Raw genomic sequence first — 26,669 nt, forward strand, 5'->3', positions numbered from 1 at the left:
AGCTTTACGTGTTACAAACTAATGAGAAATAGAAAATACATGCTTTTGATATTTAATATTTATGGTCCAAACATGTGGAAAATATGCTTCAATGATATTTAAATTTTGATGTCTATGATCTATGCATTGTCTATCTATTCCTCATGGTTTATAAGAATCAGATTTCAATAAATATGTGTTTTAATGGTCACAAACATGTGGATTCTTGCTTATTTATGATGTTTAATGTCTATCTATGTACTCTACCTTTTCCTGCATTAAAAATTGAATTTCTTGCAGTTACTTAATAGTTTCAGGGCAAGCATGAGTATGTCGAGTCACTTGGCTCAGTGAGAATGAGTCATCTATGAGTAACTGTAACTATGCATGAAAAATCCATGTGTGTAAGAACCCAATCAGTGCCTGAGAGGTGAACATCTCAGAGAATTCACTGGGTCACCAGGACACCCTTCCTTGGAAGAGTTGGGTAAGTAGTTGATGCACTGCTCCAAGAAAAACATGAGCACCAAATAAGTAAGAAGAGCCTTGTTACCCTAGAACATGTGCACCTAGTAAGTCTTGTGAACTAAAAAAAGAAAATGGGTGAGCTCTTACAGCTAGTTTTGTTGTCGTTGCTTTGCAGCTTTGTGGGTTTCGAGTTGACAGACCTGATTATGCAATTGTTGCTAATGTCTAAGAAAAAACATGCCGATATTGAAAAAGGATAAAATAATAAGCTGCAATTTTTCATGAAGATACAAGTTATAGGCATTCCACAGAAGTTTTGGACTATATGGTCTTGAACATGAGGGAAGATCTTCCTTGAAGTTTTTGAAAAGCTACAGCATCCATTCTTCTATAGTGAAATAAAATGATGGGGCATATTCTGATATATGCCAGACCACAATGGAAATGAACTTTTAGTTTTTTATTCATGCTACCTGTAAATGATCATAGAAAGCAAGAATATACATATGTTCAAGATAATATAGAGGCAAAAAGGAGAAGCCTATCAGCAAAATTATTTTCATGCACAGGAAAGAAGAGACAAAAGCCAATTGTATACGGACCTGTTTTAGTGGCTTGCTGAAGGCTTACATTCACAGGTACACTGATAGTTTCACCAGATGAATTGGACTCGGACATTGCATCATTCAAATCTGAAACTGCTTTTTCCTGGGAACCATAGAAGACATCTTTTATGTTTCCTTCTAAAATGGGTAATCTTTTCTACATGTGCATGTACTTATGCAAGGTATTTTGCCAAGGCATTTGCATCAGGAAAGTAAACTCTGTTAACTTCATTTCATCAACTTGGACCATATTTAGTAATTTACCTCTTCTCTGGAACTTTCACCATCAACTTTTTGTTCAGTTGATAATGTCAAAGATCCATCTACTTGCTCTGCAATGCTGTTTGTTAATACATCCTTTGTCTCAGAAGCTTCAAAATTTTCAGTCTCTTTTAGATATGCAGAATCATTTGCCAAGACATCCTCCATTTCTGCTGCTGTAGAATCCAAAACCTTCTCTTCATCCCCTTGTATGTCACTGATTTCGCTTTTTAGTATTTGTTCAGTTCCTAATCTAACTGATTCATCTATTTTCTCTGCATTTCCATTTGTTAATCCATCCTTAGTTTCAGTAGTTCCAGAGCCTTTATCCTCTGTTTTTTCTGGTATTTCAGGCATCTCCTTCTCTGCAATTTCATAACCAGCTTTCTCATTGGATACAACTTCCTCCTCAGAGTCAATTGTGCCAACAGGTGCTTTTACCTGTTTATCATAATTTTGTTCTTCAGCCTCTACCAGAGGTTTTTCTGATTTATCAGATTTCTTCAGAGTCTCCTGTTCTTTTAAGAAAGCAGAAATAACAGGATTTTTACGGAAAGCCAATTCAAAAGGATTGGAAGCAACTTCAATCTCACCTTGGTTAAGTTGCATATTCAGACCTGCAACATCTTCCTCTCGTTTCATAGTCAAATTCACCCTTCCCCTCTCAATACGCAAAACTCGGACAGTAAAATCTTGCCCAATTTGTAGATCCATATTTCCATCAAGATTTCCATAGCCCTCAGATACTTCAGATGAGCGAAGAAAACCCTCTTCATCATCAGGAAGTGATATAAATGCTCCAGATCTGATTATATTCTTAACTTTTCCTTCTAGAGTTTGTCCCTTTTGGAACTTGGATCTCTTCTGAGTCTCGTCTGTCTTCTTCTGGCTGAATCTTCCAGCAACCTTTCCAGTTCGAACAACCTTACCACTGCTTATGCCAGAACTAGGGGCAGAAGTTTTCTCTCCTCTTGGCTGGTTCCGATCATCATTTGCTTTCATTGTCAAAGAAATACGTCCCGTTTCTATGTTTGCTTCTAATACCCTGACAGTAACCTCCTGCCCAATGGAAACCACATCGCTTACTTGTTTCACAAAGGAGTCACTGAGCCTGGAAATATGTACTAGTCCATCTGTTGACGCTCCCAAATCAATAAATGCACCAAATGGTTGAATTGCTCTTACTTTACCTGAGAAAATCGCACCAGGAACCAATTCCTCATTTTGTACTCGTGGATTCTCATTCTTCCTGATAATACCAGTTCGTTTGGACTGCCCTGCAGTTTGAGAAGATGCTGCAGCAACAGATTCACCTTCTGATAATGAACCAATTTCTACTGATTTGTCACCTTCTGATGGACCATCAGACACTCCACCTTCTCCAGTAGCCTGCTTAGTCTCAACATCAGATTCCTGCATTACCACTTCATTCCCTACCGATGCTGAAAGTCTATATGATATTAAGCTGTGATCTAAGTCATAACCTCTTCTTCTGACCTCAGGAGAGAAATTAATTGAAAATGATCTCAATGATAATATCTTATGTGGTAGCACTAAATAAGGCCTAGATATTTCAGAAAACGAATAGTTTCTTAAATGCTTCTTGGCCCTTGAAGTGATGGTTCTTACTGGAGGGTACTGGATAGTCCCAATGGGACAAAGTATTGCGGGAACCATGCCGGGTGAAGCTTTATGGTGACCTGAGATGTATCTTGGGACCTATGAAGCTCAATCTCCTGAGATTAACTGTTAAAATTGTCATGAAAGAGATAAAATTAAGATAAGAAATATCAACATCTTACAAAATGAGGCGTGCATACATAAAAGAAACCAATGGATGGACACATGTTTATGCACACAGACATCAAATTATATATAACATAGTAAAACAAATAAAATAATCACCAAGTGAAGCAGTTGAAGTCACAACACGCAATACAAATTGTAGATACCATGTCTGACTACAGAATTTTATGCAGATACTGAAGTAAAATCCAATGATATCATAGGGAACTCCCATTCCATCTCCAAAGTAGAAAAATGTATGTCATAGTAGGTGTTCATATATCTTGGAACAAAACTCTACAAGGATTTGCTCCAGTTAATGTCCACATCTCATAATGGCCTCACACCATACACAATTCTTGGGTTATCAACCACCTGTTGAATAATATGTGCTGTCAAAGCATCACCTGCAGATAGAGTAGTGCGGGAGAGTCACTTTCAAACTAGGAGCATACCTACTCCCTTTTCCCAGAAATGGAGTTTCTTATAAGACTTGTTGAAGCACCGTTTTCTACTACAACAGAAAGTTGAAAGTAGAAAATGAATACCATCCTGAAACTAAAGGAAACTAATCATCTTCTATAGTAAGGACAGTGGTTCTCTAATGATATAATCTAATATCCAGGGAAAAATTACCAGTAACTCTCATTATCAGCTAATGTTTAATGTTCTATCAAGTAAAATCTGAAATAAACTGTTGTCTTTCCTACAGATGGATGTCAAAGATTAGAAGCATCCTCACAAGCCTCAAAGCGTTGTTGTTTACATTGTATTGCCAGTGAAGGAAAATCAAAAGCAAACTAAGAAAGCAGGTCCTAGAGCTTTTGAAACTATTAATTATAGAAATGTATGTACAAAGTGAGCCTCCTATTGATTTGGGATAGCATCAAATATGCTCTAGCCATGAAAATTGGTGGAGAGACTAGAGCACATGAGATCTCCAATACCCGGAAATGGTTTGGACAGATTGTACCCGGTTTGGAAGATATTAAAATAATTAATATTTTTAATGGAGTTCCTAAGTCTAAACTTAGGAAAAATAAAATATTAATGGGTATTAATATAAAACTGGGTTAGAAGGTTCCAAAAGTCATGGATCAAGCCAAACCTAATCTTAGCCGTTGATTAGAGATTTAATCTCGGTCGTTGAAGGACCAATAAGAAAAGTATAAGAAGAGGCTTGAGGGTCAATCGGAGAATACACCAAACTGATCAGTCATTCATTTTGCTAGAGCGGGGTTGCTAAGCAAAGTTGAATCAGTGATCAGCGGCAAGGGGCACTAAGTACGAGGCAGAGAGGCAGAGACAGTACTGAGAGACCAACGCAAAAGGAGAGAGAGCAAGAGTGGCAGCTAGTCCAGGCTACGCAGAGCCCAGCAGAGACAGCGCAAAGGTAGAGGGACTGCGTCATCCACGCAAAAGCTGTTGGAGTGACGTCGAGGGTCCCAGAGGCTACGCAATGCCTCAGAGGGTTGACACAAAGGGTCTCGGGGCTGACAAAGGTCAGTAGGAGGCTGACGCAGAGGCCAGAAGGGCCAGCGCTGTGCTTCAGTTGTGCTCGAGAGGATTTCATGGGATAGGTTTTCTGAATACCTGTTTCTGAATATAGAGGTATTGCTGCCAAGTAATTTTCTCTGTCGAGTGAGTCGGTTAGGCACCCAGTTGTACTCAAGGAAATACTGCATAATAATAGACCCTCTGAATAGTTGCACCGGTTTTCCCGCATTGGGTTTTTCCAGGGACATTTGTCTAAAAATAACGGTGTCACTTGTCTACTTGTTATCTTTCAGTTGATGATCTGTAGATGTTGTGACTGTATTGTGTTTATTTCAGTGTTTAAATGCTTTAAATAACTTGTTCAGAATTTAGAAGTAGAAGAAACAAACCAACAGAATACAGATTAATTTTCTAACGGATAGACTTAGAAAATTCAACACCTCCATTTTCTTAAACTAGGTAATGTCAATTCCCTCCATATTGAACATAAAACTAGGAGCAGAGAAATACAAAATTGCCACTACCTTCATCTCAAAATGTTATCTAATTCCAGGATGCAAATCAGAGGACAACTTAAACAGGTTCGACTAGTTATGATATGATTCCAAGAAGCGAATTGGAGGGAATCATCCAAGCACAGGAGTTCTTGCTGTTATGGCAGAAGCTATAACTGTAATCAAGTAGGCCCAAAGACATAGAAATAAGAATACTAAGGATTAAAGCAAAGTCAAAATAAGCGCAGATAACCAGCAAGAACAAAAACACAAAAACAAAAGGAATACAGTGATATTCTACATGAAATCCCTCACATAGTACTAAACTTTGAAACAACAAAGAATCAAGTTAGCCCTCGGACAACACTACTAATGGTCTGCATTACACCTCATATTGTATGAGGTTCCACACTATGATTTTCATCATGTTGATGGAAATTTTCTGCTGGTACTCTTGGAGCATTGGACCAACTTGGGGGTTGTTGTAACTCAGATTGTATAGGCACTGCGACAACGACTCAAGTCGGGGGCTACCACTCTGATCCCCGACCTCTCTGTTCTAGCTATCTCCCAACATCAGGCTATGGGGGGTAGTCCCTATGGAAATGTGAAGACGAAAGACAAGTTGGCAACCAACGAGTCTGGGAGACACGATTGAGTGGCTTGACTTCTTGGTTAATTTAAGCAAGATTTAAAGATTAGATTAAATTCAGATTTGAGACCAGTGTCTTATGGAGTCAATTTCTCGCTTATTATTAATTAGAGACCAAGTAACCAGATGGACAATCGTTGCTTAGATGCTTCACTAACCTATATGATATGCAAATCCTAAGACCTAGGTGTGATGCAAGAATCTTGGTTACTTTTAGTTATATGTCTATTCTAAGTAAGACCTTCCTCTTAACTGTTTTGGAACCAGTCTTTAGAGTAGGTTGTGGGATGGAAGCCAACAGGAAGCAAGCAAAGGCTTGATTAACGATACCTCCCCCTATGTTCCAACCACCCGATGCCTCCAACGCTGCAGAGACTGTGGCTCTGACGACTACAAGGTCACCGTGTTAACCACTAGAAAGGTGTTGAATCCCTCAAGCTAATTTGAGAAAGGGTGGCCCTAGAAGTCTATCAACCAAGCTTATGCTTGGAGGTAAATTATTAGTGCAACTAGACTTAGAATGCTTATGCAAGGCGGATGAGTGACTTCTTAGTTTAAGATTGGCTTAATGTTTAAGTACTTTAAGTTATGATTAATCTTCAATGACAAGAGTACTTATCAATAAATGGAAAGACAATCTTATTACCAAGAATGTGCCAATTATTAAGTGCCAATATTAAACAATCCCAAGATGAACTTATCTTCCACAAGATGCTTAATCAATGATAGCAAGATTAGAACACTTATCCAATGATGACAATTACTTGCAATAATTAAAATTTCTTCAAACAAAGTAAATGCCAATAATGATCTTATGCCAATATTAAGAGATGCTCACTTAGAATCAATAACTCTCAAGATGCCAATGCTTAAGATAGACAATACTGTTGAAGTTTCTAAGTCTACTTAGTTAGAAACCCTCCATGCACTTTATCTGATTTATTCCTACCTACTTGTTATGTTACTTAACAAGTTATTTACAATGTAAATAATGAAAATAAACACTAGTGCATGCTCAACATATTACAGATCAACAATTGAAGGAAACAAAAACAAATCACACCATATGACACCATTATTTTTGGACCAATGTCCCCGGAAAAACCCAATGTGGGAAAACCGGTGTAGCTATCTAAGTGTTTTCTTATTAAGCAATATCAGAGTACAATCTGGGCGTTGAAACTGGCCTACCCAACAGAGAATTTCCTTGGCAGTAATAGCTCTCAGTTTCTGATAAATCTCCTGGCTGAAACCCCAGATAATCCTTCCGGCAGCTCCTCAGCGCCAATCTACCCCAAAAACCCCAGCATCAGCCCCTCTCTGCCCAGTGCTAGCCTTGCGTCACCCCGGATGGGTCTGCGTCACCCTTAGGAGGCCCTGCGTCAACCCTCTGGCCCTATGTGTTAGCAACGCTAGCCTCTCTGAGGCTCTACGCAACTCCCGGCTGCCTCTGTGTGGCCCTGCGTGAGCCCTAGCTAGCTCTGCATCACTCTCCCCGGCTACTGCGCTACTCTCCCGACACTATCTCTGCCTCTCTGTCTCTCTGTACTCAATGCCCCTCAGCTGCAACTCTCAATCACTAATTCTATCTCTCTTAGCAAACCCCGCTCTAGAGAATAGAATGACTGATCACTCTGGTGTATTCTCCAAGTGACCCTCAAGCCTCCTCTTATACTTTTCCTATTGACATATCAACGGCCGAGATTAAGTCCCTAATCAACGGCTAAGATTAGATCTGGCTTGATCCATGTCTTTTGGACCATTCTAACACAGTTTCATATTAATTCCCATTAATATTTTATTTTCCCTAAGTTTAGACTTAGGGACTCCATTAAAAATATTAATTATTTTAATATCTCCTAAACTGTTTAGAATCTGCCCAAACCCTTTCTGGGTATTGGAGATCTCATGTGCCCCAACTTCTCAACCAAATTTCGTGGGTAAAGCACATCCGATGCTACCCCAAATCAACACTCCCTCTTAGCGAGCATTGTGCTCTAGCAATACTCCTCACTGAGTATTACTCTGATCATCCGGCATTGGTACCTATGCTGATGCTAGGCCTTCCTGCCCAACATAGTCCGTATTGTTGTATCCTGTACTGCTGCCCATGGTTCTGCCACTGCCATTGTTGCATCTGTATGACGCTCCCTTTGCATCCGTGTTGCTGCTGGTCCTTTCTCCCAGCACTGCATCCGCACTGCACCTCCTCTCATCATGTTGCATCATGCTGCCCACTGCGGCACTGCAACTCAGTTACTGAGAAGTAAGTAACTGACCTCCCTGTTGGGCTAGCGACACCCACTGATGTTGAAGCTCCCCCTACCACTGACAAGTGCTCCCTCTCTGACCTCTGCGCTGCTGCAACAACTCCCTGCATCTCGCACCATTGCACACCTCTCTATGCCATCCTGCACTGGTGAAACACTCCTATGCCTCTCGCACTACTGCAGCCTGCTAGCCTCGCACTATCTTGAGATTCCTGCACTGTAGCTCTCTTTGCCACTCCATCCACATCCGTCTCTACCCGACTCATCCAATGCTGCTACTCCTCTTCGGGGCTCCCGTAGCAAGGTCTAATCCAAGAGGCTGGGTACCTCGAGGATCCTACCCCTCATTGCCTGTAGTCTGCCTAACTACAGCTCAATGTCTCCCCACTCCTGCTCAAGTGGTGCGTGTGCACTCATGGCACAGTCATTGTCTGTAAAAAATTCCTTCTCTGCCCTTGTTGGCGCTGCCTTAGTCTCGAAAGACTCTCCCTTACTCTTCTTCCTTGGACACTGGGTCGCATAATGACCCAGCTCCCCACAGTGGAAGCACTTGATCTTGGAGAGATCTTTCTTCTTCCGCTTTTCCTGCTTTCCCTCAGATGCTAGGGCAACATCTTCCTCCTCCTGCTTGACTTTGATCCCCTCGATGCTGCTACCTGTCTTCGACTGTTGTCTGATCTCTCCCCGGTGAAGAGCCGCCCACATCTCATCCCAAGGTGGGAGAGTCCCTCTGCCCAGTATACTCTGGACAAATACCTCCCAGTCTTCTGAGACAGCATTCAGGGTTGTCCTCACCATCAACTCCTGATCCGGCGTGGCTTCTATAGCAGTCAACTGATCTCGGATCTCATTCAGTCCTCCAAGGAAGGTGTCAATCGGTTCTCCCTTCTTCATCTAATACGACCTCAATTGATTCTCAAGTAGCATTCTTCTTTGCACAGAAGTATGCTAGTACAATTTCTTGAGAGCCTCCCACATCTCATATGTCGTTTCCTTCTCGGCAATGTGTGGTACTACATGATCCTTGACCCCGTCAAGGATGATGCTCTTGGCCCTTGCCATTGCCTCCTCGTACTTGTCGTTATCATTGGGGTCGACTGGGATAACTATTACCTTCAAGGCGAAGTTCTTGACACAATTTCTGTCAAGTACGGATAAGATTCTAGCCTTCCAGACTGCGAAGTTCGATGCTCTGTCCAGTCTATCCTGGTCTCTTACTCTGTGTAGTGCCATGATGCTTCTCTACTTCCCTCCTGGAAGTTCTTTGTTCGACTCCTCCGAGTCTCTACTTCTCGTCTGGAAGTTCTCTTCTGGACTCCCTCTGAGTCTCGATTTCCCGCCTGGAAATCCTTTTGCCGCTGTCGAGATGCCATCATGCCCCCTACTCTGATCATCTTGTGCAACTGCACCACTGATCCAGGTTCCTCGGTAGCAACTACTCTTCGCCTTGCTCTGTTAGGTATTGTTCTGACTACAGTACCTCACCAGCTCCACTCTACAATATTCCCACAGCCTTCTAAACCCCAACAACCTAAAGGTGAGAGCTCCTAGGCTCTGCGCAATCCCGGCACCAGCAACCCGGCCTCCTCAGCCAACTACGTCAGCCATCCCAGCTTCTGCGTGGCTTTGCATGAGGCTCCCTTTGCCTTCCCTAGCCTCTGCGCTGCCTCTTCTCGGCTCACCCTTGGTGACGCAGGCACTGCATCACCCTTCCCTTGTTGTTGCTCTACTAGAAACAACTTCTGTCACCTCGGGACAACTGTTTTCTGCTGCTATTGCTCCGCTCGGCTGATGTTCTCAGTCCTCCTATGATCTGCAATCACGCTCTAACACCATGTTGAAGTTTCTAAGTCTACTTAGTTAGAAACCCTCCATGCACTTTATCTGATTTATTCCTACCTACTTGTTATGTTACTTAACAAGTTATTTACAATGTAAATACTGAAAATAAACACTAGTGCATGCTCAACATATTACAGATCAACAACTGAAGGAAATAGAAACAATCACACCACGTGACACCATTATTTTTGGACCAATGTCCCCGGAAAAACCCAATGTGGGAAAACCGGTGCAGCCATCTAAGGGTTTTCTTATTAAGCAATATCATAGTACAATCTGGGTGCCGAAACTGGCCTACCCAACAGAGAATTTCCTTGGCAGTAATACCTCTTAATTTCTGACAAATCTCCTGGCTAAAACCCCAGATAATCCTTCCGGCAGCTCCTCAGCACCAACCTGCCCCAGAAACCCCAGCATCAGCCTCTCTCTAGACTGCGTCAGCCACTCTCTGCCCAACATTGGCCCTGCATCACCCCAGATGGGTCTGCATCAGCGTTAGGAGGCCCTGCGTCAGCCCTCTGGCCCTCTGCGTCACTAACGTTGGCCTCTCTGAGGCTTTGCGTCAGCAACGCTGACCTCTCTGAGGCTTTGCTCAGCAACGCTGGCATCTCTGAGGCTCTGTGCAGCTCCTGGCTGCGTCTGTGTGGCCCTGCGTGAGCCCTAGCTGGCTCTATGTCACTCTCCCCGGCTACTGCGCTGCTCTCCCGGCACTATCTCTGCCTCTCTATCTCTCTGTACTCAATGCCTCTCAGCTACAACTCCCGATCACTAATTCTATCTCTCTTAGCAAACCGCGCTCTAGAGAATAGAATGACTGATCACTTTGGTGTATTCTCCAAGTGACCATCAAGCCTCCTCTTATACTTCTCCCGTTGACATATCTACAGCCGAGATTAAGTCCCTAATCAACGGCTAAGATTAGATCTGGCTTGATCCATGTCTTTTGGACCATTCTAACACAGTTTCATATTAATTCTCATTAATATTTTATTTTCCCTAAGTTTAGGCTTAGGGACTGCATTAAAAATATTAATTATTTTAATATCCCCTGAACTGTTTAGAATCTGCCCAAACCCTTTCTTAGTATTGGAGATCTCATGTGCCCCAACCTCTCCACCAAATTTCGTGGCTAGAGCACATCCGATGCTATCCCAAATCAACAAATACAATGTGTTTACCAATTATCCGATGATTCCTTTAACAATATTCAATTAGATGCTTAACACAATAATGCCAATTAGATTGCAAGACACTTAAGAAGGAAAGAGTTATTCCAATGACACTTCAATGCTCAAAGTAATATAAACCATTCCACAAGAGTAAAGCTATGGAGTGTGAGTGCTTACCTAGTGCAAAATTAATGATTCTGAGAGGCTATGAATGAGCTTACAAGTAAACAAACAAGTATTAGCTTACAATGTCAAGATAAACTTTTTCACAATGACACTTAGAATCACTAATGAGATGAGCACTTATTAACTTTTAGGACAGAAGTAAGTAAATCACTCTAGATCCAAGAAATGACAAGCATGTAAGAACCAAATATGATCAATGAGATGCTAAATGACTTGCCAAGTGATTACACAAGCTAGCCAACCTTATGATGAATTATTCAGTGTTATATCAGGTCTGAAATCACTTATGACAACAGCCAGAAAAATATGCAAACAGTGAGCTATTAGTGCAATAACTTGTGCCAAAATGTGCTCAAAAATTTCTAGATGCCAAAACAAGTTTGCCAATATGAAATTATGAGTTTTTTATCCCTTTTAAGATGTGGTAGTCAGACTATATCATATCTGATCACACTTTTGTGCAGAGATATCAGTCATGAAATTAGTTAGATTTGTGCCCAAGAAACAATTCAAAATTCACCAAGTGACTTGCAGATTTTTTCTATGAATTTATTAATGTATTTAGGCCACTTAGATGTGATTTTTAGGGTACTTAAACATGAATTTTATCACTGTTATGAATGATTCAGAGAGCTATAGCAAACAGTGAGGAAAATGGAGGGTTTAGAGATCAAACCTTAGGCCCAAGGCCTTGAAGATTGCTTGCCCAAGTTGCCAAAAATTTTCCGATGGACTTGGCACCTAAAAACACCAAACTTAAGCCAATTCTTCCATCCAAAACCCACCAATATTCAATCCAAAAATTTCAGATACCAACCAGGGATGGAGAGGTAAACTAGGGCCAAAAAAGGCTAACGCTAGGCCTAATAGGGCTAGCGTTGGGGTGAAAGAGGCCTAGGAGGCCAAGCGGCTAGGGAAAGAGGCCAAAAGAGGGTGGCGCAGGGGCCAAACAAGGGGCCGAGAGAGCGGAGGAGGCAGTAGAGGGCTACACGGAGGAGGTCAGGAGGGAAAAAGGACTAAAAAATCCCATGACAAGCCCTTAGGGTTGTCGTCCAGGGTTTAGAAGGGACGCATGTGAAAATTCCGCAAACCGAAATCCCTACTGTAGCAACTGATTAAACTTCTCCTATTTGTTAATTATTAAAACAAATTATTTACTACTTCCTACAGCAAATATCGAAGCTAATATACTGCAGCCTGCACCAATTAAATAATATGCCCAAAACAATAATAGAACAATAGAGAAAGATACAACACAAGTGACACAGTTAATTTTGGACAAACGTCCCTGGAAAAACCCAATGCAGGAAAAACCGATGCAGCAGATCTGAGGGTTTTATTATTAAGCTGAAATATTTCTAAATACTATCTCTAGATGCCCTCCCGGCAATCCAGTTACAGAGAAAATCACTTAGTAGAAGAAACTAGTAAGATTACCTCAGTCTACACTGCAAGTCCCGACTGATCCGGCAGCTGAACTGTGAATTCCCCGGCTACTTCTATGTTGCCCCTGCGTGGGCCCTGCATCAGCCTCTAAGTCACTGCATTAGCTCAACTGAGCATCGATCTGCCTTTAGAAGCCTTTTCCAGCCCTCCCGGCTCAGAAACGTCAACTCCCTCAACTAATTCGGACCTCTGTGCTAGAAGTTGTCGCGCTGCTCTGCGTGGGGCCAGTGTGAGCCCTTCCTGGCTCTGCGTCACCCTCTCTACACTCTGCGTTGCCTCTTCTTAGTGGCTCTCTGCCTCTCTGCTGAGTATTCTTGGCTCCGGAAAAGACCTTCCAGCCAAACTTCCTCTGCCCATCTCTGCACAAGCTCACTATCAATATTCTCCCAGCAACTGCTCTGCTTCAGAAAATCGAACTTCTGAACTCACTCTGTGTGTCTTTCCAAATGACCCTCAAGCCTCCTTAAATAATCTCCTCGTTGACATTCAATGGCCCAAATTAGAAGCTAATCAATGGCTAAGATCATTTCTACTTGATCCTCATCTTATTCCAGATGTTACACCCACAGTTAGATTAATACCCATTAATTATTTTATTTTCCTAAGTTTAGACTTAGGGTCCCATTAAAATAATTAATTATTTTAATAAAACTATCTCTAGGTGGAATTTACCAAAATGATTTTTGGGTTCTTTGGAATACATGTGCCCAAGCCTCCCTGCAAAATTTGAGACTTAGAGCACATCCGATGCTACCAAAAATCAACACTCCCTCTTAGCGAGGAATGTGCTCTAGCAATGCAACCTGCTAAAGCATCACTCTGTTTTGTAACATCTCCCTCTGCGCTGCTGATGTTTGACATGCTGTCCACCAACCACTGCGCAAATGTTGCATCTGTACTATTGCTGACCCTACCACTGTCAACACTGCATCCGTACTGCAACTCCCTCTGAATTTTGCATCCATGCTGCTGTTGGCACTGCCACTGCCAACTGCCTTTGCACTGCAAACTGTTGCTGCTACTGCATCAGCAACAAAAAAACATCCCAAATTACTGAACTAACTGTGTTCAATATGATACCATGTGAATGTTGGAGCCTGACTGCTGCTAGTCTCTGCGCTGACCCTCTGAATCTACTGTGTTGTTGTTGACCTCTGCTCTGTGACATCTGCACTGCTGTTGACCTCTGCTCTGTGACATCTGCATTGTTGCCAACTCTGCTCTGCGTTGTTCAGTCTCTGGCGCTCCTAGCCACTGTAACTGTCTCTCTAACACTCCTCGACACCATCCGACACTAGTCCATCCTGCTACCACAAAACTAGGCTCTCGTAGCAAGGTATTGATCCAAGAGGTGGGCTCCTCAAGGATCCTACCCATCTATAGCTCTTTCGAACTACAGCTCCAAATCAGCCCACCTCCCTCCTGGAGGTATCTCGGTTGTCATGGCGAACTCCTCTTCGATCTTCGCAAGTGCAGGCTTTGGATCGTGCTTCTCATCTTTGTCCTTCTTTCTCAGAGGACACTGAGTTGCGTAGTGACCCATCTCACCACACCTGAAGCACTTAATCTTCAAGACGTCCTTCTTACGTCTTCGCTACTCCAGCTACCCCTTCGATGCAAGGGTTGCATTCTCCTCCTCCTTGGGCTTCGACCCACTGCTACTGCTTTCGTCAAGCTTACACTTGACTAGATCTCTCCTCAACTCCTCTTGCTTAAGAGCTGCCCACATCTCATCCCAATTTGGCAAAGTCGCCCTACTCAGGATTCTCTGGACCTCAGTTGCACGAAACGCCGAAACGTCTAGAAGTTTCCGAAATGGGGACGCCCGAAACACGATCCCTGGAAAATCAAAACGCGACCAAAATGTCATATATATATATATATATATATATATATATTATAAATAGTCAATATTAAATAACACATTATTTTCCAAGAAAAGAAAGAATGAGACATATAAATGACATTTTAGAAGGAAATCCAAATTTATATTAACTCTAATAGATGATTACATGATGCAAAGATCCAAAATTAGCCTTTATAGATGAGGCTTTACATCCAAGGCTCCAAAATCAACCTTTATATGTGAAGCTATATGTGCTAAAACTGAAAGAAAACATGACCGAAAGACAATTATGGCTACATTAACATATCATTACTAATGAAACTTCTCATCCTCATCAGCAAAGATAGAACAAGATGCTTGTTCAATAGAAGAGGCAACTCTACTAGTACTTCCAGTTGCACTTGCACCACCATTGGCACAAATATCAAGAACAGAAAGAGAAATCTGGACATTTTGGTGTTAGAAGGGGCTGACACCCTTCTTCACCCCTTGAGCTGGCTGAAAAAGGTAAAAAAAAATATTTTCACCTTTCTGCTGCCCGAAACGTGGCCTGTATCAGCCGAAACGTCGTTGGTCGGACCATACGATGTTTCGAAATAGTGAAACGCCATATGGTACGACCAAAAGCATTTCGGTTGCGTTTCAAGGCCATTTCAGTGTTTCAAGTCGTTCCCAGTACCGGTACGCCACCTTTTTAAGCGTTTCCTACAACATAACTATGGACAAAAACTTGCCACTCATCTAAGACAAAATTGAGGGCCAGTCTAACCAACTCGGAACCTTGAGGTGTAAACCCCACAGCTGATAACTCATCTCAGGTTTCCTGAAGCTTCGTGAGGAACGGATCCACACGCTCCCTCTTCTGCATTTGAGCAGATCTCAGTTTCTGCTCTAAGTACATCTTCCATTGCTCAGAAGATCCTTGATACAACATAGATAATGCATCCCACATCTCCTTAGCAGTCCCTCTGCTAGCAATGTGACAGACAACATGATCCTTCACTCCATCAAGGATCATTCGCTTTACCTTCGCCATTTCTGCCTTGTACTTTTTCAGTGGATCTGCATCTACAGGCACAGCCACCATGCTGTCGACATATGTCTTGAGAGCATGCTCATCTAGAAGGAATGACATTCTCGCCTTCCAGATGACGTAGTTGGATGCCCCATCCAACCTGTCCTGATCTCTCAAGCCACTGGTTGCCATTTCTGCCACGAAAACTGTCGAACTGCTCCTCTCTGCTTCTTACTGTTGTTGCTCAGCCAATAAGAAAACGAACTTCTTGGCGGGAAGTCTTCTGAGGAAAAATTCCCTCACAATGCTTCTCTTCTCTTTTGACGTCTTTCTGCCCAGCAAAACAGCCTGCAAAAAAACTGTGTCCCACCAGCTCTTCCTCACGTTGAGGCTTCAGCGCTGCTCCCTCTGCCACGACAAGATTTTGATCTGGAAGCCCTTCTCTCTATCAACTCACTCAGAGAGAGATTGCCTCGAAATTCAGCCCTCCGGCTAGGACTACGCAAACCCCTCTGGGGATTCAAACTGCTGCCTCCTGCAGCTTTTTCGACCTCCTTTTCTGCTCAACGTTGGGTTCTTTGGCACTGTTCTTCTTGCTTCACCTGCACTAGCTCTAATACTAGCTCTGATACCATGTGAAAATTCCGCAAACCGAAATTCGTACTGCAGCAACTGATTAAACTTCTCCTATTTGTTAATTACTAAAACAAATTATTTACTACTTCCTACAGCAAATATTGAAGCCAATACATTGTAGCCTACACCAATTAAATAATATGCCCAAAACAAGAATAGAACAATAGAGAAAGATACAACACAAGTGACACAGTTATTTTCGAACAAATGTCTCCGAAAAAACCTAATGCGGGAAAACTGGTGTAGCAGATTTGAGGGTTTTATTATTAAGCTAAAATATTTTTGAATACAATCTCTGGATGCCCTCCCGGCAATCCAGTTACAGAGAAAATCACTTAGCAGAATAAACTGGTGAGATTACCTCACTCTACAATACAAGTCCCAGTTGATCCGGCAGCTGAACTGCGAGTTCCCCAGCTACTTTTGCGTTGCCCCTGTGTGGGCCCTGTGTTAGCCTCTAAGTCACTGTGTCAACTCAATTGAGAATCGATCTGCCTTCAGAAGCCTTTTCCAGCCCTCCCGGCTCAGAAACGTCAGCTCCCTCAACAAATTTGGACCTCTGCGCTGGAAGTTGTTGTGTTGCTCTGCGTGGGGCCTGCGTGAGCCCTTCCTGGCTCTGTGTCACCCTCTCTGCCCTCTGCGCTGCCTCCTTTGTGTGTCTCTTTGCCTCTCTGCTGAGTATTCTTGGCTCCGGAGAAGATCCTCCAACCAAACTTCCTCTGCCCCTCTCTGCACAAGCTCACTATCGATATTCTCCCAGCAACTGCTCTGCTTCAAAAAATCGAACTTTTGAACTCACTCTGTGCTTTTCCAAATGACCTTCAAACCTCCTTAAATAATCTCCTTGTTGACATTCAACGGCCCAAATTATAAGCTAATCAATGGCTAAGATCATTTCTGCTTGATCCTCGTCTTCTTCTAGAAGTTACACCCACAGTTAGATTAGTACCCATTAATTATTTTATTTTCCTAAGTTTAGACTTAAGGTCCCACTAAAATAATTAATTATTTTAATAAAACTGTTTCTGGGTGGAATTTCCCAAAACGCTTTATGGGTTCTTTGGAATACATGTGCCCAAGCCTCCCTGCAAAATTTGAGACTTAGAGCACATCCGATGCTACCAAAAATCAACAAGGCCAACGCCCTTTAGGCTTACGGCCAGGTAAAAAATGGCCTTCAAGCCCACAGCTAGGGCTGGAGAGGAGGTTGAGGCCTCTTTAAGCCTGCAGCTAGCCTCTAAGAGACTGAAAAGGGAGACAGAGGGCCTCAAAGGACTGACACAGGGGGCAAGGAAGGCTAACGCTAAGGCTAGAGGAGGACGTTGGGCCTTATGGCCCTAAAAATTTTGAAACCCTCGCCAGAAAATCAATTTGCTTCAGATCTTCAATTTTCCTGCAAATTCTTCAGTGGCTGGCCCTACAAAAATTTGTAGAGGCTAGATCTTACCCTCAAGGGCCTAGATCTAGCTCTAATCCAGCAATTTGCCTTTGATTTCACCTGCACAAATGAATTCACAAATACCCAAAACCCCAATATATACAAAAAATTTAAAATTTACAAAACCCCAAAAAACCCCAGCGGAAAACACGGGTTAGAAAATAAAATTATTTACAAAAAAAACCTATTATACAAGTATATTTACAAAATATACATTGTACAATGCGTAAGGAATTTTTGAGAATAAGTTTTTTGCAAAATTTTGATAGTTGGCTAAATGTATTTCGAAAGATAAATGCCAAACCACAGCCTTAGCGAAGTTAGAAAACCATGAAAATATGTAAGATCCAAACATAATCAGTAAGTGCCCACAGTTTGTGAACTTGGAGCCCAAGGGTTGGAGAACCTGCAAACACTATATAATTTCTCAAGAATAAACCGTTAGAACAACAATGAATCGGATCACCTAAGATAAGCCCAAAACTTATCAATAGAATGTTCCTATCATCTACAATGAAATAACAATTTAATAAAAAATTAAGCACAATATAGGAATGCCCGTACCTAGCACATACCACAAATTAGTGGATCAGAGACACCATGAACTACACCCCAAAGTCTTTTATTATGATTATTCAAAACGTTCCTAGTGGGACAATAGCTTTACATTAGCTTTATAGAGCTACATTAGCCAAACATCAGATGACATAAGACACAAATGACCTCTAATTTACAGATAAATCCTCAAAGTGGAAAATAACGGCTAGTTGGGTTGATCCTAGTCAAAATAATCTCGGTCGTTGATAAATACTTGATGATCTTTTAATCTCTATCGTTGAAATAATTATTTTTGAGGAATTTTCGAATTTATCAATAAAACCATTTTTAATTAGCTCAAAAAAAATTATTTTGTGCTAATTTCCTAAAAAAATTGACTTTGACTTTACCACCAAAGCCCAAGGGTCTAATTTTTCTCAAAATTTCCAATATTCCCTTGGTGGAAGACCTCCAAAAATTAATTTCTTTAAGACTCACAAATTTTTCCACTTGGAGAATTTAAATTCTCTAGCAATTTAATTTTGACTCTAATTAATTAATTTTTTGGCTTAGGATTAATTTTATTTTTGCCAAAAAGATTAATTAATTGATTCTTGAGGGGATTAATTATTTTTCCACCCTCAAATATTTTAGCTATGGTGTCTAAGTATGAAGGACCATGCACTAAAATATTTTTTACATAAAACTTTATATAATTCAATCCTCAAAGGAGGAACACCTGTTCGTTATAGACCCTCAAAATTGAAAATACATACCCAATTCTGTGACACAATATGATCTAAAAGACCAAGTGATTTGTAATAAAATAATTTACCCAATTAACTTTAATTATTCTCAAATCACTTTTACAGAAGACTCGACCAGAACACTAGGACTCACCTAAGACCTTGACGATAAATTTCATCCTAGCTTTGGGGTGAGGCTGGAGGGAAAAACTCTATCGATTATCTATGTTTAAAAACACAAATGAATCAGTGAGACAAAAAACTTCCAAGGATGAAATTCGTCACTAAAATGATAGGCTTACCTAGGTTGTTACATACATACACAGTTTGCAGAATGGGTTTACAATGGCTCAAAATTTTGATAGTTGATGATCTTGATCCTTCGAAAAAATTTGGTACAACTGCTTCCTTGGAACTTTGATCAAATGGAGGTTTTTGGTTAGGGGCATCTCACTTCTCCTTGGTTGGATGATTGTACTTGTTGGTTTAGCGGTCTTCTCACATGCACTTGCCCTTGTTGATCACACTATGGTTACATATTTGATGGTTGTGAAGAATGCTATCTCATTATGGTCTGGGATATATGCTTATCTTGGATATGGATGATGGTTCTTGTTACCCAGCCAAGTGGATAACCCCTAGGAGAAAATTTCTCTCCTACTTTGTTTAGCTTGCCATCCAGCGACCCTATGATGATCCACAGATAGCTAGCCTCAAAGGCCCACCATCCATTCTTTGGTCAGTGCTTTATGACATCTAGCTTACTCATCAAATGAAGGTCAGACATCTATCATAAGGCACATTAAACATTTTTGTAATCAAGTGCTTTTATTAAATGTTTAAGGGCATTCTAGTGTGGATCACAGGTTGAATTGAATGATAGACCACTTTTGGTTGTATTCTTGATCCCATTCTTCAACTGAGTGATTATTCCTTGCCCCTAGTCCAATGTGACCTTCCTTGAGGCCTTTCTTTCCACTGTCCACGAAGTGCACAAATAGGAGGCACCGATTGATGTTGCATGTCCATGGTAATGTGAAAATTTCACTACAGAAATTCTATTGCAGCAACTAGAATTAATTCTTCTAGCTGTAAATTAATTTAATAGTTTATTGCTACAGCAACAACGGAGTAATTACACTGCAATATTCACAATAAAAATACTGCAAAAGATAAACTGAAAACTGAAGAAGAAGAAAAAAATAAAAAATAAAAATATTGGTACACACACAAAAATTTAACATTGTTATTTTTGGACAAAAAGTCCCCGGAAAAACCCAATGTGGGAAAACCGGTTGCAGCAGTTGAGGGTTTTTATTATTAAGCAATAGTGAGAAATTTTTAGTACAACTGGATGCCGAAATCTAGGAATCCTACAAAGAAAAATATTGGCAAAAATATTATGAGGAATTTTTCTCACCCCACAAGCAATCCGGGCTCTAACTACCAGCTCCAAGTGAGTCGTCCCAATTGGTCTGCGCAAACCCTGCGTCACCCTCACACAGAACTGGGAAATGCACTACCTGGAACAGTTGCTACTCAAGTCGTCTTGTCAACTGCTTCTCTGACACTCTGGAAAATCTTCCCGACCTCTAAAACTTAAAACAAGCTTCTCTCCAGCGAAATCAAATTGTCCTCTAGAGACTTTTGTGCAGCCCTTGCGTCAGCGTCTCTGTGGCTATCTCTGCCTCTCTGCAAGCTACTCTCTAGAACTGGAAGACTTCCTCCGGACTCACTGTCTCTGCCCCTCTGTCTTTGTGTCCCCTCTCTGGCTTGAACTCTTCCAACAAAATGATGTTGCTCTCTGGAAAGTCGAACTGCCTAAGGAAATCGATCTCAAGTGTGTTTCTCCATCTACCCATCGACTTCTTGTAATCTCATTGTGGGACTCCAACAGCCAAGATTAAATCTTATTCATTCTGTGTGAGTTTTTAGAGAAATCTCACCTTCCTCGATTAATTGTTGTTAATTAATCATTTTCCCTAAGTTAGACTTAGAAAAAATTTAATTATCGATTAATTAACTTAATTAAGACATTTCTAGGTGGATTTTCCTTAAACCTTTTATGGGTTATGGAGTCCTAGTGTTTCTTAGCCTCTTTGACAACTGTCGAGACTAGAACACCATCTGATGCTACAAAAACTAACACTCCCTCTTAGCGAGGAAGGTGTTCTAGCATTGAATTGCTCCAACACCATGTCCCTGCATCATCCACCATACGATGTTGATGTCTGGCTATTGTGACTACGTGCCACTGCCCACCAACCACTGCACAACTCTGATGTTGCATCTGTGTTGTTTTTCACACTACTGTACAAATTGTACTGCTGCCAACTCTGCATCTGCACTGCAACTCCCTCTCAACTGTTGATGCTACTACTGCAACTGAGAAGCATCTGAAATACTGAATCAATTGTGTCTCTGTGTTGCATCTGTCTCCTAAGCATTTGATTTCTACTACCCTATACACTGTCCACTAGGAATCTGTGTTAATGGTGACTCTGCTACTGAGCTTCCTACTCTGTTGTCAACACTGATTTGCGCTCCTCAACACCTTGCTGCAACTAGTCTGCAACTATCACTCTGGAATTTGACTACATCACTGACACTGATCCATCCTGCTACTGAATATTGTGGGCCTCTGTAGCAAGGTAATGATCCATGAGGAAGACAACTCGATGGACCTCGCCCAACCTCTGCACAAATCTGGGACTATAGCTCCATATTGCCCCACCTCACTTTTGGAGGTATAGCTGCAAATATGGCAAAGTCTTCCTCCGACCTGGAGGACAACTTATCTATCTCTGTGGATGTTGTTGTCTAGTCCTGCTTGTCCTTCTTCCTTTGAGGACAATGAGTAATGTAGTGTCCAAACTCGCCAAACCTGAAGCACTTGACCTTAGATAGGTCCTTTTTCTTCTTTTCTCCCTGTCCCTTGTGAAAATTTCAAGTCTGAGATCCTATTGCAGCAACTGGAAATTATTTTTCTAATTGTTAATTTAATTTAACAATTTATCTGTTATGGCAAATACTAAATTATTCACACTGCAACCTTCACAAATAAACCGCGGAAGAAAATAGCACTAGAAACTAAGAAATACTAGCACACGCATCAAAATTAACACAGTTATTTTTAAACAAATGTACCCGGAAAAACCCAACTTGGGAAAACCAGTGCAACAGTTGATGGTTTTTATTATTATGCAACAGTGAGAAATTCTGAGTACAATATAGATGCCAAATGCGGGCTATCCTGCAGAGAAAATACTGGCAAAAATATTTAGAGGTAATTTACCCTCACTCTGAGTAATCTCAGCACTTGACTGCCATTGAAAAGCAAGTCGTCCTACTGGGCCTGTGCAGGTTCTGCGTTAACCTGAAGCTACCTACCACACATGTTCCCTGAATCATCTGTTAATCAAATCATCCTACCTGCTGTTGACTGGGAAAATGCTTCTTTGACACTCTAGAATCTCTCCCTGACCTCTGGAACTGAAGACATCTTCCCCTCAACAAAAAAACGAACTACCCTTTGAGGGTCTACGCTGCCTCTGCTCAGCCCCCAGGAGAAATCTTGCCCTTTCTCTGCAATGCACTACACCGGATCTGGAAAACTTCCTTTGGCCTCACTGTCTTTGCTTCCTTCTCTGGTTTTCCGGCAACTCTCGCTGCTCTCTGGAAATCAAACTCTCCAAGGAAATCAAACTAACTGTGATTCTCACAGGTGCCCATCGACGGATTCTTAAAATCTTCTATTGGAGCACCAATAGCCAAGATTAAAACTTAATCAAGGCCCAAGATCATATCGGAGTTGATCCATGTGAGTTTCTAGAGAATTCTCACCTTATCTCAATTAATTTTGATTAATTAACCCCTTTTCCTAAGTTTAGACTTAGGAAATCATTAAAAATATGCTAATAACCTAATTGAGGCACTTCTAGGTGGAATTTTCATAAACGATTTATGGGTTATGGTGATCTCATGTATTCTAGCCTCTCCACCAAGTTTCATGGCTAGAACATGTCTGATGCTACAAAAACTCCCTCTTAGTGAGAACTGTGTTTTAGTGATGCACACTCTGCCTCGGTACCATCCTCTGTCATGCTACTGATGTCTATCCACTGTGATTTCCTGCCACTGCCCACCAAATACTATGCAACTCTGGTACCATGTGAAAATTTCAAGTCTGAAATCCTATTGTAGCAACTGGAAATTATTTTTCTAATTGTTAATTTAATTTAACAATTTATCTGCTATGACAAGTACCTAATAATTCAAATACCAACCTTCACAAATAAACTGCAGAAGAAATAGCGCTGGAAACTGAGAAAATACTAGCACACTCACATCAAAATTAACACAGTGTTTTTTGGACAAATGTCCCCAAAAAAATCCAACTTGGGAAAACCGGTGCAGCCACTAAGGGTTTTTATTATTGAGCAGCAGTGAGAAATTCTTAGTACAATCTGGATGCTAAATGTTGGCTATCCTGCAAAGAAAATACTAGCAAAAATATCTAGAGGGAATTTACCCTCACTTCGAGCAATCCCGACACTTGAATGCTACATGGACAAAATCCTAGCCTGAGCTTTACCCCTCTCATTAGCCCTCACCCAATTCTTGGCTAATGAATGAGCAATTAAAATGAAAGGAACTTTGAATATCCCAACTAATAATTGAATGAACAAGAACCATGTTGCCTCAAAATCTAGCAGGTCTTATAGAGGGGTACCTACCAGGAAAGCACTAGACTAAGTGACAACAATGAGGTAATGGCCCACTGTCACCATAACCAATACTGTCTACTCTTTATAGATTTTCACCAATGGGAGAAGTCTCGATATAAGGTCACCTACAAGAGATATTCTAGGCTTAGCGGTTAAGGTAACACAACAGTTTTCTAGGGGATGGCTCAACTTAAGTACAAGGTCCAAACAATGATGAAGGGGCAATTAACATCTCTTAGAGAGGCCTATCTAGGGCATGCTAGACCTAGGGTTTGGGTGATATCTTGCAAAATGGAAGATCCTAAGGTCAAGGTACCAAGGAAAAGGTTTCCAACAATGAGTATTATCAATAAAATGGAATATGAAACCTTCAAGAAGCCCTCCAGTTGAATCTTAACCAAACTAGTGTTTTCTCCTAGGGCAAAATAGTTGGGGCAAGAGAAATTATGTTGAAAAATGGATGGATTGGCCACCAAGGAGGTTGATTTTGAGGCAAAAAAGTATGATCTTGATGTTGAATCCTTCCAATACCAAAAATTCCTCTCCTAAGCAATCTCACTCCAAGCCCTTATCAGGTCACTTATCCTTAAGAAGGTCGAATTAAGAGAGAGAAAATCTGATTTGGGGATGAGATGAAATTTTATCACTAATTAGACAAAGCCAGTGCCTAGTCCTAGGGTGGATGGAGTCTATGGATGTTAAATATTGGCTAATTCTTGGAAAGTAGTAAGGATATTTTGACGCCCTAGCGACAAAATCCTAACTATTATCTTTATGAGGGATTAATATTCACTTGGGAGAGCTAATTCAAAGATTCACCAAGGGGATCGCCATTCACATATTATTCATGAGTATGCATGCAATGATGACATCTAGATTCTACACAATTTATCTTCAATAACAATGGTGCAATAGAAAAAAACTAGATTACCAATACATTCCATACATTAGACATAAAATCAGAAATTTATCAATAACAAAGCTCACTTACAAGATAACATTCATGAACAATCCTTTCATTGATCCAAGATAACTTCTCCAAAGACAAGAAAATAGCTCCAATATGCAAAGTACTCCATAGATCACATCTTCTCCAAGGTACAAAGAGGCCAAAGATAACATGCATGAACAATCCTTTCATTGATCCAAGATAACTTCTCCAAAGACAAGAAAATAGCTCCAATATGCAAAGTACTCCATAGATCACATCTTCTCCAAGGTATAAAGAGGCCGAAATCTCCTAAGGAGGGTCGAAATAGTCCAAGTGATGATGATCCAAATGACATTATCCTCTCCTCTATTTATATGAGGAGGATGAGTCCTAATATTAGCCTAAAAGCCTTTAAAAACAAGTTTGATCATAATGCACCCTTAGGTTACAAGCCAACCCACTAGCTATCATCATAAATACTCAAACAAGCCCACATGTGGTAGCCACTAGGCTTCTAGGGCTGACATCATGCATAAAATGGCCTCCAAATGCCATGTCCAAGTGCTAGGAGGTGCCAAATGTGATGTAGAAGCATGTAAAAATCATGATTTAAGGGTTGGCCCTCAAATCCACCTCAATGGTTCCCTGGTCCCAAAATCCACTTGGGGTAGCACAAAGTGGTCTCTATGGGCCTCTAACTGCTCAAAGTGTCCACCTCTACTCAAGAGTTAAGGGCTTTCCAGGTGTTACTAGCCCTCCCAAGTCTTTGAAGGTGAGACCATCCTCATCTAGGCCCTGAAGCAACTGCCATCCATCAATTGATGCTAAGGTCGGCCTGGGGGCATGTTGGGTCCAGGTGTGACATCCTGAAGAATTATTAAATCTAGTGCAAAGTGGCACAACGATCTGGGAGCAAGGGGTGCTCTAGTACATGTGTGATATATCATTGCTACTAGGAGGCCCAATATTCTTAACACTTCACCTGTCTGTGCCAATATGCCTCTCTAATGGCCTGGGTACCTATGGGTAAGGTGCCCAAGACATGGGTTGTTGAACCACCTAACAATCACAACATAGATTCTAGTGAAAGCAACCAGTCATTAGGGATAAAAATCATTACGGCATCTAATTGAACCAAGCTTGAGTGTCATGGCTATTTAATACTTCAAATAAGGATCCCCTTCCAAAATCAAGGCCTTGAACTCGTAATGGTGTTTCCTCCCTAGGTAGGAGTGGCTAAAGGACAACCCTATTAGGTGTTTCCATCCCCTAAGGGGAAGTAACATTTCCTCAGTCCACCCTTCAATTGATAGGTGTTAGTGAATAATAATATCATAACAGAGGGGAGAGACTTCATGGCCAAGTGCCATGGTCAAAGGGACCAACTGATAGGTGAGTACACATATTGAGTGTATATATGTGAGGAGGGAGCAATTGTGGATCCATGAGTTAACAACTCGGCCTTTGTTTTTCCACCCCTTTTAGGCATCTTTTATTTTTTCTTTATTTTTTTTTGTATTACTACTCTAGCTAAAGGTTTAGAACTTGCTTTGAATGATATATTAGTTGTATTACCTCTTATTGATGAGTCAGTTTATTGCTCATCGAGGTTGGGACATGTGCTCAGGAACCAGGTGATGGCCATATGAGTGAGGTAGAGCTCATGTTAGGCTTTTGCCCATGTGCTAATCTTTATGTCCTTGACCATCCTTTGCATTTTAATTTTCTTTCCTTATGGTTTTGTTTGTGGCCATGATATGCTCTATTTCTTTTAGGTGCATCAACCTCCTAGGAAAAGTTTCGAGCCCTACCCAGGTATGTGGATGTATGGATGCCAAATCAGAAAGAACCAATAGTCAGTTGAACCAGAAGAGTGTAGGTGAGATAAGGGCTTGTAATGTACGACGGAAAGTGTTAAGTATGACATAGGGATAGATAGAACTACACTATCTCAATCAGGGCTTCCCAGGCAGTGCCCCTCCTATACCCATTGGGCATTAGAGGAGGTCCCACTAGACTAGGATCAAATATTAATCCCCCATTTAAGGTGAGAGCACAAGATCGCAATCAAAGCCCATCCTTCTTCTAGATCACCCCATAATCCATACCAAATGCCCAAAACAAACAAGCATAAGCACC

At 41.3% G+C, this 26,669-nt stretch overlaps 1 protein-coding gene across 2 annotated transcripts in view; it reads right to left on the reverse strand.

Moving 5' to 3' along the window:
* Positions 1-26,669, reverse strand: part of LOC149260350 (polyprotein of EF-Ts, chloroplastic-like) — a 230,752-nt gene that overhangs the window by 157,404 nt on the left and 46,679 nt on the right. For both annotated transcript variants that reach the window (XM_089420355.1, XM_089420364.1), the window contains exons 2-3: positions 1,317-3,059; positions 1,050-1,155 (exon numbers count right to left, since the gene is read on the reverse strand). In XM_089420355.1, the coding sequence (XP_089276481.1) occupies positions 1,050-1,155; positions 1,317-2,990 (1,780 nt within the window). In that variant the 5' untranslated portion in view covers positions 2,991-3,059. The remainder of the gene's footprint in view (positions 1-1,049; positions 1,156-1,316; positions 3,060-26,669) is intronic.

Source organism: Pinus tabuliformis, chromosome 6 (assembly GCF_031772625.1).
Source record: "Pinus tabuliformis cultivar Carrire ecotype Pingquan chromosome 6, CPIR1, whole genome shotgun sequence".
In the NCBI taxonomy this organism is placed as follows: domain Eukaryota; kingdom Viridiplantae; phylum Streptophyta; class Pinopsida; order Pinales; family Pinaceae; genus Pinus; species Pinus tabuliformis.